General features: G+C 39.6%; 2 protein-coding genes across 2 annotated transcripts; one reads left to right on the forward strand and one right to left on the reverse strand.

The window, feature by feature from the left end:
• Positions 1-380: 380 nt before the first annotated feature.
• Positions 381-5003, forward strand: ctbs (chitobiase, di-N-acetyl-). Its single transcript, XM_071487943.1, has 7 exons — positions 381-574; positions 1818-1956; positions 2581-2789; positions 2927-3098; positions 3201-3298; positions 3433-3594; positions 4458-5003. Exons 1-7 carry the CDS (start codon positions 461-463, stop codon positions 4644-4646), a joined length of 1083 nt encoding a protein of 360 aa, XP_071344044.1. The 5' UTR covers positions 381-460; the 3' UTR covers positions 4647-5003.
• spata1 (spermatogenesis associated 1) lies at positions 4727-11104 on the reverse strand. Its single transcript, XM_071487942.1, has 12 exons — positions 9880-11104; positions 9642-9748; positions 8777-8894; positions 8485-8538; positions 7668-8058; positions 7024-7189; positions 6870-6924; positions 6511-6622; positions 6310-6435; positions 5872-6047; positions 5690-5788; positions 4727-5486 (listed from the first exon to the last, which is right to left on the reverse strand). Exons 1-12 carry the CDS (start codon positions 9937-9939, stop codon positions 5352-5354), a joined length of 1599 nt encoding a protein of 532 aa, XP_071344043.1. The 5' UTR covers positions 9940-11104; the 3' UTR covers positions 4727-5351.
• Positions 11105-11194: the final 90 nt, after the last annotated feature.

The raw sequence follows: 11194 nt of genomic DNA on the forward strand, positions 1-11194 counted from the left end.
TATCCTCCAGATTTCTTTCCATCCTTCTGGCAATATTGTGGACCTTATAATAAATGAAAAAATGTCATCTCTCTTATAGTGCTGCTCCAGCAGGTACTCCACCTATGATTTTTTCTCAAAACATCTGAAGCCATTGCCCTCAATGTTTTGATAAAACATTACCTAAATTTAATTTCAAAAGACTGACGTGTCTGGCCTGAACATGTTTTAGAGCAACATATTTTTGGCTGAGTAAACAGTGTGTGTTTAGGTCTTTCCAAAAAAAAACTAACAAAAAAACAAAAACAAACAATAAACACAGGACAGCTCTGCAGTTTTCCCGCAATAGCGAACAGGCTGTTGATATCTCACAGGCGAGTGTATGAAGTTTGTCCCATGTCACTCTCCGTACAATGACACTCATGTGATTTGTTGAGTTTTCACGGGGTCACTTCACTGGGGTCTGAAGCGGTGTTTAAACATGTCCAGGTGTCTTGTGTTGTTGTCGTCGATAGTGGTGGTGTGTGGGGCTGACGTGTGTCCGTGTGAGAGGCCGGAGCTCTGTCTGCAGATCCGGGAGGAGAGAGACTTTGAGGTAGTTCACTGTAGCAAACACGACTGGGTCCAACTTGTCCGGCCTCAGTACAAAATATCATCACTTCAGAACCACAGCTCATTTATGCATATATTTATGCACAGGTTCTGTCGCTAGAGTCCATGTTGACAGGTGCATTTCGACATTACAACAATGTAATGTAGGAGTCATCAGTGATGGAGAGTGAGGTGAAGCTTCCTGACGCAGTGAACCGTTCAGGAAAATGTTTACTTCATCATGTTTCATGTAACAGCACGACCTCTGCTGACCGGAGCGTAAAGTAGCCAAATGCAAACGTGTGTATGCAAACAATCATTGTGGTTTTTTAAGGCTAGGCAATCAACATATTTTTCTACACATCGAAGGTATCAAGTGCGATATCTGTGTTTTACCTGAAGTGGGAAAACTCAGTTGTTAGTGGGGGCAAATAATATGTTTAATGGAAAGTGATTTTTTTTTTTTTTTTTTATCAAAAAATAACAACTATTCAGCTGTGTTGCAACAGGAAGAAGGAGCGAAACCAGCACTGTAAACACTGTTGTAAAACCTGCTGTTGGACTGTAATTGGTATTGTTCCTCTTTATGGGTGCAGTGTGTCTGTGCTGTGTTTATGGTGTAATATTTGACAAGGTTTGACCTCCATTGGACTTCTGTCTTCTGCTACTCACATATGAAATATTTTAAAGACCCCTTTTGTAGCTTGTCAGCCATAAGTGTTCGCTGCTCTGTTGCTGACAGATACTTCTAACAACCCTTCTCACAGGGGGGTAGTTTGACTTGTCAAACACAGGTTGAACTAATGTAATTGCTGTGTGTATAATGTATTGCATTTTCACAAACAGACAGTAAGACATTGATCGCAATTTACTTTATAGGCCAAGGGTATGCTTAGGCTACTCCTAATATGAACAGTTTGCATTTATCCTCAATAGAAATCAGCTACCTTGACCTAACTCTTTAACTGTTGAGTGGTGTCATTAGATGTAAAAAATATTTTTTGTCTTTGTCAGTTTGCAGATGGTAGAGTATTAAAAATAACTAGTGAATAGTGAAAATCATGGTAAGTTTGGACAACACTGCATACACTGGTTTCAGTTTGGAGTTTAGGACACAATTGTTGTGGTTGGATAAAAAGAAGTGAAACTGACCAAAAAACACAAGTCTCTTACATGTCTCCTCTTTGGGAATAATAATATTAACACTTATCGATACAGTTATGTGTCTATGCGGCCTCTCTTTTCAGGTGTTTGTGTTTGATGTGGGTGGAAAGACATGGAAATCCTACAACTGGAGCATGGTGACAACAGTGGCAACATTTGGAAAATATGATGCTGAACTCATGTGTTACGCTCACTCCAAAGGAGCACGAGTAGTCCTTAAAGGTAGGGTAACTTTCATTATGATGAAAATTGATGTGGTTGAGTAAATTACTTAAGTTTCACAAAGAGAAGGGGCTAAAGGAGCCTACATCAATATGACGTAGAAGAAAATCACTCAAGCATTTTGTTTGAAGTTTGCTGTCGGTGTTGTGAGTTTATTAGTATTTCAGTATACGCTGAGCCTACTGACACAGAACGGAACTGAGGCAATAGACTGACGCAGGATGAAGGGCAGGGGGACAGTTATACAGATGGTGATCAGACTGTATGTAAATATAATTGTGATCAACAGAAAGGAAGGAGAGGGTGTTTGCCTTCACAGGCAGGAAGGGCTCCCAGACTTAACCAATTAGCAAGGACAAGTGATGAAATTAAGATGAAAAGGGAAGAGACCACTACACAAATTGTGCATTATCTTCTTCACATGATACCCTCCCCTTTTTCTATTCACATTTATTGGAACGAAGCTCCAGTTGTTAATTGTTTTAGATATTGTTGTCGGGACAGAAAGCCAGAGCTGCATCCTCTAACAAATTAAATATTTATTTCATAATACTACATACTGCTGTTGTCAACAGGTCATTGACCCCGTTGTCCATCTCCCGCTTTCCTTGTTGGTACAAATAGGTGACGTTCCCCTCTCTTACATTGTGGACCAAGATAACAGGACAGCATGGATAACAGAGAAAGTCAACTTGGCCAAAAGTCAGTTTATGGATGGAATCAACATTGACATTGAACAAGCGGTGGAAGAGGGCTCGCCTGAGTACCAAGCTTTGACAAACCTGGTCAAAGAGACTACTGAGACTTTCCACAGGGAGATCCCTGGATCCCAGGTGAGGGAGATGTTTTGACAGTATCACTCTGAATATGTACAGGCAAGACAATAGATGAATGAAATGCTGTACGGCTTTCTTAACCTGCCTGCTCTGAGTGATACATTTTATTTTATATATCTTTTCCTGATCCCTAGGTGTCATTCGATGTTGCCTGGTCACCAAAATGTATTGACAAGCGCTGTTATGATTACGTCACCATTGCTGAATCTTGCGACCTGCTGTTTGTCATGTCCTATGATGAGCAGAGTCAGATCATGGGGGATTGCATTGCAATGGCAAACGCGCCGCTCTCTCAAACACTCAATGGTTTGTTGTCCAGAAGTGTTGCAGTGAATGAGAAACAATCAGCTTGTTACTGCAAAACTACTCATCACCACCATACAAATAGCCTGTTATCTTTCTTTTAAGCTTATGACCAGTATTTGAGTCTGAGGATTGATCCAAAGAAGCTGGTGATGGGAGTGCCATGGTACGGCTACGACTACCCATGCATCAACCTTTCTCAGGTAATTTGTTTATTTAAAATCTGTACAGCTAAAATGCTGGTTGTTGAATGTTAGCCACACTTTGTTGTTGCAGTATATTGTAAGTTTTTCTGTCTGAGTAAACACAGATATCTTCGTGTCTTTTCCCATGACAGGAGGGAATATGTTCTATAGCCAAAGTTCCTTTCCGTGGAGCTCCCTGCAGCGATGCAGCTGGAAAACAGAAAACATACAAGTGGATCATGAAGCAGGTCGACAGCTCGTTGTCTGGCAGGATGTGGGACAGCAAGCAGCAGGCTCCCTACTTCAATTACAAGGTGCATAATCTTTATTTTAAATTTCGAGGAATACTGGGAACATAACTGCTAAGTCCATCAGTCTGCAGTTTGAAAGGTGATAGGGTGGGATTTGCCAGGCAGAAAATACACCATCAATGCTTTATTGTTGCAGTGTAAGAACTGAAGCATGTTGTGTTTTTGGAGCGCCACACAGGGTTTTAAAGTCATGATTTGTCTGTCTCTGCTGCACTGATTTTCACTTTTTAAAATCTCGAAGATATTCGCACATCCAAATGTCTTAGGTGCAGGTGTGTTGGAAAAAGTCACTTCAGAAGAATATCCTGCACATTGCTCTCGCTCAGCATCACAATTCACGTTTCAGTCTCTCTAGAACATTGTCTGACGAAGGTCAATAAATTGTGATGCTGAGCAAGAGCGGTGTGCTATTGTGCTATTGTGTGATATTGTTATTTTCAAGACTTTTTAAACTCTATCAGGAATCTTTAACTTTGCAGTAATGCAATGGTTATTTGTTGGAGTATTTAAAAAAAGTGCAACTACGTTTAGGTTAGATGTTTTATTGTTAGCAAAGTGCGCACTTGATTTAAGAGTTATTTGTCTTTCTGCCAAGTTCAAGCTTCACCAATTTCACCTCTCCTTAGTCCTAATAAGTTATGACTCAACAAATCAGGCAGGCATTTCAGGCAAGGGCTATTTATCTAGATGGTGGCGTCCACCCGAGATACCAAAGTGTCACTCAAACAAAACAAATTGCCTCATTGAAACGGCAATAAAAAACATTCCTGGTGAATGCCGTCTCGTTGGGTCTAAAACCCTTCACCTTCTCCATGAGAGGATGCTATCATCATTTCTCATTTTGTCGTTTCTTTATTTTTTTTCAGGATCAGAAAGGGCAGATTCATCAGGTTTGGTATGATGACCCGCAGAGTATTTGTCCCAAGGCGGACTCCGTGAAATCTAAAGGTTTGAGGGGCATTGGCATGTGGAATGGCAACATATTGGACTACAGCGATGAAACAGTTGCCAGGCAGCAGACCGCAATGATGTGGAATGCCCTGTTAGGATGCTAGCTGGGATACACTTAACAGGGCTGCAGAAATTTACACCACCCCTGAGCCCAATCCTGCTTGTTGCTAAGTCAATATATCTCTTTGTAGCAGTAACGGGATGTGACTTCCCTCTGAGTTCAGGGATGCATACTTGCACTTCAGAGTTTATTGTTGCTTTTATTGCTGTTGTCTTTGAATGTAGTTACGTCTCAGACATTCCTCTGCGCTAACTGAAATAACTGTGATTCTCTGAAAAAGACAACCAATCTTTTAATATGTTGCGCACACAGTATTTTTGATTGACCAATGTTGAGCTTGTTGAGATTTGTGCACTTATGTATTTTTCATAAATAAAACATTTTCTGATTAACCTATAAATTGTTGAAGTTGCAAAACAACTTAAACATTTTATTTTTTTAGCTTACTTCCTTATGCAACAAACATACAGCACCTGAGAAGAATGAGAAGGAAAGTTAACAATATCAATATTGTGAGCAAGTCAGACCACATCAAACTGCATATGACATAATAATAAAATATGGAAAAAGTAACAGCACAGAAATATAAAACGCAGGTACAAAATCAGAAGCCATGTAAAAAGTACAAGTGCATAAAATCAACATTTTTAATCCCTCTTAAACATGCGGCACATAACAAAATCCATCTGTTCCAGCAGAGTTAAGGCCAGATGCCACTCCTGTACACACTGAATTAGATGGAGGTGTTTTAAACTTGTGGTCTGTCCCGCGTGGCGTTTCCAAAGCCTAGAGAAGCCGTCAGCACAGGATGAGATGACTGGCTTTTCTTCTGGGCCAGTTCAGCCTTCAGGGCCCTCAGCTCTGTGGCAGCCTGTTTCCTCAACTACACAGCCATTCATAAAAAATAACAATCAGTGAATGCACTATACACTCCTAATAACAAGCAAGGTTGACTCTGTAGTGGTCAAGGAGTGATGACTAATGTCCTCATGAAAATCAAACATCTCTTGACTGACTCATTCATCAGCTGCTTCTATACTTGTCCAAGGTTATAGTCATATTTTTGACACGAGGAAAATCAGTCACCTTTATCTCTGTCACCAGCTTCATCTTGGCATCTTCTACCTTCCTCTTCAGGTTGTCAATCTCGTGGCTCTCTGTCATGATCTGAATGATGAGCTCATTCTGAAATAAAACATATTTCAGTCAGTTATTTACTGAAATTCTGTGGGAAAAAACAGGTAAAGTCAAGGTTAAATAGATTTTACCTTGATGGAAGATCTGCCTTGTCGTCTTGGCTTCCCTCTGTTATCTCTGGCCTGGAGCTGGTGTAAGAGTTTGTTGTAAAATGTCTCCAACTCTTGTCGTAAATTTCTCAGGTTGTCCTCCAGTGGTGCTGTGGCCTTCTTGGTTTCAAAATATTTCTTTTTCCAGCTGTCACGAGCTTTACGTTGAAGGGGAAGAAAAGAGCAGCAAGAGAATTTGGTTTTTTATTTAATCTTTTTTTTCTTGAATATAATCAAGACTAATCTGGGGTCTTACAACTATACAACATGAGACACTGAGGTGAGGTTTTGTAGTTATTATTCCTCAATATGTGAAGAGCTAAATAACTATTTTTTTATTTCAACATTTCTGGCAAAAACCTCCAATGATTCTTTATGAAAATTTTAATTTTTTTTTACCAAACTGTATTTTGTGCCCACCTTGGTTCCTCCGGTGTCTGTTTTGGGCCAATAAATCTTTCCCCTTTCTTAGCAATTCTTGTCTTGTCCACTCAAGCTGCTTCCTCTCCTCTCTCACCAGCTTGATTTCTTCAATCAGTTCCTCTCCTAACAGGAACAGACCATGTCAGTTGTCTTAAAAGAAGAATGATCATTAATTCTTGGTATAAAGTGACAACTTACTGGTTGTCTGAAAGACTGGAGAAGCAGCAGTTTTATGGGTGACCAAGGCCAAGTCTAGACCTGAAGGTGGAGAGGTACATGGAACAGACAATGCAGCTGGACTCTCTGACACCTTAAAATAGACAATAAACACAACGTGAGTGTTTATCTGAAGACCTCACACACTCCACTAAACCCACCTGCTGGCAGAGGAATTTGCAATAATCACTTTACCAAATGACTTGCAAGAGTTTTTTTCACTTCCTGCTTATTTTAAAAGCTTGTAAGAAAAAAAAAAACTTTCTAAAACAACTTTTTTCAAGAAGAAGGGCTGAAGAAAACATACTATGTTAGATTTAGTTTGTAATTCCATACATTACCCCTCTCGGTTTACTCCTGATGGTCAGTCTATGTGCATCTTTTGGTTTCCCAAGCCTGCAAAGAGACACACTGTTAGAAGAACAAGCAGTCGTAGCACTAGAATTCACTGTAGACTAAGAATATGGCACACAGTAATGCTTTTGCTCACAGTACCCGTCTGTAAGGGAGAAGCCTGAATCTCTGTCCTCCAGGGACTCTGCTACTCCTGAATCTCTGGCTGCTTTGTTTTCTCTGTGGTATTGTTTCTTCTTTCTGCAGGTTTCTTCTTTTTCTGGCAGCTCCTTCACCTGAGCTGAATCCTCTTCCCGTTGTTGTGAAACTGTAGATATATAGAGCAAATAAAGAGCTTTGATAGATAGATAGATAGATAGATAGATGACTTTATTCATCCCCGAAGGGAAATTAGTTTGTTACAGCTGTCCGGTGTATTATAATACAAAATATACAATAGAATAAAATACAGAGGTAGACAGAAAGAAATAAAAATACAGAATGGCAGATATAAATAATAATATACTATGTATATGCATATGTAAATGGAAAGTGCAAAAAGATGGATACAAATATTGTATGAATATGATATATAATATCAATACGGTTAGTATTGCAACATTGCAACATTGCAACATGATGTGAGATCTTGAAGATAAGTGCTAAATGTAAATTTGTTAGGAAGCTGAGTGACAGATGCTCCATCAAAATAAAGTGTGCAAATTATTAGATCCCAATCTATCATTGCAAAGCTAAAATATGGACATTTTATTAACATTAGAACAAGTTGTACTTTCATTTTTCACCTTTATTTAGTGAAACAGGCTGTGGTGCTCTACGATTCTGAGTTTTCCTTGGACAACACTCCTGTTCTGCCCACTTGTTGGGGCAGAGAGCTTCCTCCTCATTTTCTCCATCTTCCTCTGAAGAACTGTAGCTCTGTTCCTCATCGTCTTCCTCCTCCTCCTCTTCCTCTTCCTCTAGGCTGGGGGTGGGAGGTGGCTGATGGGAACACTGGGGGATAAGGGGGAATTTAACAGTCTCCTTTGTCCCCGTTGGCAGGCTGCATGTCTTTGGAGGGTGGTAATAGGTCGGGTGGTCTGGGGAGCTGCTGCTGGTGTCTGGGGTGAGCGACTGGTAGCAAACACTGCTGTCAGCCTCCACAGTAGACAGCAGGTACAGCTCCGGCTGTGGTGCCTGCACCCACAGGTGACAACCAGATATTAGCCATGTATTGACACCTGAGGATTAACAGAGGATGCAGAGCTACAGGGATGATATTCGAATCAGACATTAAACTGCACCTCCAATGAATCACTGAAACTCATAATAATATTTGGGGAAAAACAGCTGACAATAACAAACATAAGATTTAAAGCTAATAGTTATGCAATTTAATTTTTTAAAAGGTTGGACACAGCAGCAACATACAACCTGCTGACTGGGTGCACAAGTGTGTATGAGGGTTTTCAGACATTTTAGTTACTTTTAAAATTATTCTTTATGATACCAAATAGGTAAAATCTCACTGTAGACATACGAAAATGTAATATTTAATTTTTTGTCAATGAGGAAAAGGCACCAATTTAAGGGGAACAAGGATGTAACTTGAATTCTACATACATACGGTGGAGCAAATGTTTTCACTTTCAGATCCCCCTCCTGTTTACTTTTAACCTGCAACAGGAAAGAATTTGGTTGGTGTCACAGTCATGGCAGTAAAAACTGTATTCTCTCTCTCTCTCTCTCTCTCTCTCTCTCTCGCTCACACACACGCAGGCTTTTACACCCTTTAGTGTAGCAACCTGAATAGTGGACTTGTTAATCAAACGGTCTGCATTGTCTCTCTCTACTGTCTGTCTGGTTCAACACAGCCAGCTGTAGACAAGTGCACTGAACAGCCAGCGGCGCTCACCAGTGCCAGACTGCGGCCCACACACTTCAGGAAGGAGAATTTGTTGTTGCTTCTCTCTGGGCCAAGAAGGGCGCCGAGCTCGCTCCGCAGGGTTTTCAGAGTGGTATCAGGATAAACCCTGACAACACAGTGATAACAAGATTTTAGATAACTGAACTGTTAAACAACATGCGATCACAAGGTTGTAACAGATTTTCTGGGTTTCTGTAGGTTTTAGTGACCCATTACAGTCCGAGCCAAATTGCTCCGGGAAAAGCTAAAAACTTTTTGGGATAAAGAAAAAAAAAAAAAATCTACAGCTTTGGTTTTAGTGTCATTATTATGACACACATTACATAACACAGGGGAAAGCACTTTGACTCGTGCACACTGTGCATTTGGAAATATTGAGACTGAAAAGTGAACTAATTAATTTTATTCAGCTGCATTTGTCTGATTGTTGTTGTTGCTAATTATTTTTCAGATTAAGAGTTTACAGCAAACAGAAAACAAGCTTATTTGATGCACTTCTAGTTTTACGTATCCCACAGTATCTCATTTACCTTGACCAACTGCACAATTATACTGTTTACATTTTGCTCTAATAATTTAACACCAGTGTCTCAAATTGATTACAATTAATTAGTGTGAAGTTTGTTTTCAGTGGGTCATGTATTCAACTATGAAACTAGTGTTTGCATTTACATGAATGTAGAACACTACACTGTATGTTTAATTCTTGTGTATTTTAAGTGTCAGTTTACAATGTAGAGGTCTTTGCATATGTGCTGCTACAATACTAATACTAATTTTGTCCATTATAGTTTATTTTCTTCCTCTGAATTGGACAGCTTGAATAAAAATAACCCATTTCCAGCAGTTTCACCTGATGAAGCCTGCAGATATGAAGCTTTCTATGGCTTCAGCGGGGACTTTATTGAGCTTCACATTCCACTGGTCATCTGGTACATAAAGCACATGGAGCTCCACAAACTATAAAACACACACAGTTTAAAACTTGACATCATATTTCTGTGTGATATTGGTGATACTGTGCATGGGTTAATGAGTCACTGCTTATAATCGAGTTCAGTCTAAATTGTGCAAATACCAGTGAAGCATACCTTGCAGCTGGATGGTCTTCTGTCCTCTGGATATCTCACAGACTCACAAGATAGCTCCATTATCAACACGGGTCAGCATAAGGAGAAACCCGAGAAACACTCCACAGGAGGGTAGATTTCGGTTTATTCTCAGGAAGCCTTTTTTTTCCCCCCTCGTTTTGGTCTTACGAAGGCGTTGACTGCTAAGTAACAATCTTGCTGTAATCAAACACAGTCAGTCGTCCAGTGGAGTTTCTTTTATGAGAGTGCCAGCAGTGGTTGCTCTGGTGCTGATGATGACAACTCCAGTAAAGAGAAGGAGCCCATCCCACCTGTGGTCCCGAAAGCTGACATCGCCCTGCAGGTCCCATTCATTTCATTTCCCATTGATTAGTTTTGCACTTGTGTTCGGTTTTTATGCTCCCTCTTTCATGAATGAATGTATAACAGCGGCTGTGGGCATTTTAAAATAATTTTTCTTTCTTGATGTGAATGACAGATTTCTATAGTAAATTTGAATTTTGTCACACTGTTGACCAATTAAGGCAATAGTGATATACAGAATGCCTATTTAATGTGTATTTCAATCACAAAAAGACCCAATTTGACTACTAACATAACATTTGCCTCATAATTCATGTGATTTGATAAAAGTCAGACATTATATTCATAACAGTCAGAATATTTCAGATTTTTATTTGTATTTTTCTGAGACTCGTAGTGTGGTGATGCACTGTCAACACTAGAGGTCGCAATTTAAATAGTTCCGATGCTGCTTTCAGGACCGTGGTAGTTTTAATCATTTTGTTCAACGAGAAATTCTGCAGTCTCCTGCGAAAAGCTCAGGGTGTTTTTTTTTTTTTTTAGGTGATGTTTAGAAGACGGGACGAAAGCTCCCACACTGTGTCGACTAAGCTGAATAAAAGACAAATTAACCATGTGTGACCGCCATGTAGGCTACGGATGAAGCGCACTGAATTCACAAAACACGGAGACATTGTGTAGTAATTATGAGCCCTGTAGCTAATAGGTATTAATTAAGCCATAAGCACATTATGTCATAATTACGAGATAAGTCTTAAAATATTTTTGTCTTTGTGAATGCAATGCTCTTTCATAGTAATGCATTAAAAAAGTGCTTTGCAGGCTGTGATTTTACATCAATAAAAAGAACAAGAGTTTCAGACACAGACAAAGAAATGGAAAATAAAATAAAATGGAGCAGGTATTCAGACGGGCTAACCAAAAGGTAATTTTCAAACCTGAAAATGGTTTCTGTCATTAACGCGTACGTATTATAATTTGTTATAATTTCCAGCCAAAATAACGGGAAAAA

This window comes from Trachinotus anak, unplaced genomic scaffold (genome assembly GCF_046630095.1).
Source record: "Trachinotus anak isolate AG129_WGS33_773 ecotype Australia unplaced genomic scaffold, CSIRO_AGI_Tana_v1 ptg000010l, whole genome shotgun sequence".
Classification (NCBI taxonomy): domain Eukaryota; kingdom Metazoa; phylum Chordata; class Actinopteri; order Carangiformes; family Carangidae; genus Trachinotus; species Trachinotus anak.

Coding starts and splice junctions, on each gene's coding strand:
- spata1 (XM_071487942.1), bottom strand. CDS start 9,939: ATGGAGCTATCTTGTGAGTCTGTGAGATATCCAGAGGACAGAAGACCA. Junction 6,925..7,023: donor GGCTTCTCCCTTACAGACGG/GTACTGTGAGCA, acceptor GTCTCTTTGCAG/GCTTGGGAAACCAAAAGATG. Junction 5,789..5,871: donor AAGGCAGATCTTCCATCAAG/GTAAAATCTATT, acceptor GTTTTATTTCAG/AATGAGCTCATCATTCAGAT.
- ctbs (XM_071487943.1), top strand. CDS start 461: ATGTCCAGGTGTCTTGTGTTGTTGTCGTCGATAGTGGTGGTGTGTGGG. Junction 3,099..3,200: donor GCTCTCTCAAACACTCAATG/GTTTGTTGTCCA, acceptor CTTTCTTTTAAG/CTTATGACCAGTATTTGAGT. Junction 3,595..4,457: donor CTCCCTACTTCAATTACAAG/GTGCATAATCTT, acceptor ATTTTTTTTCAG/GATCAGAAAGGGCAGATTCA.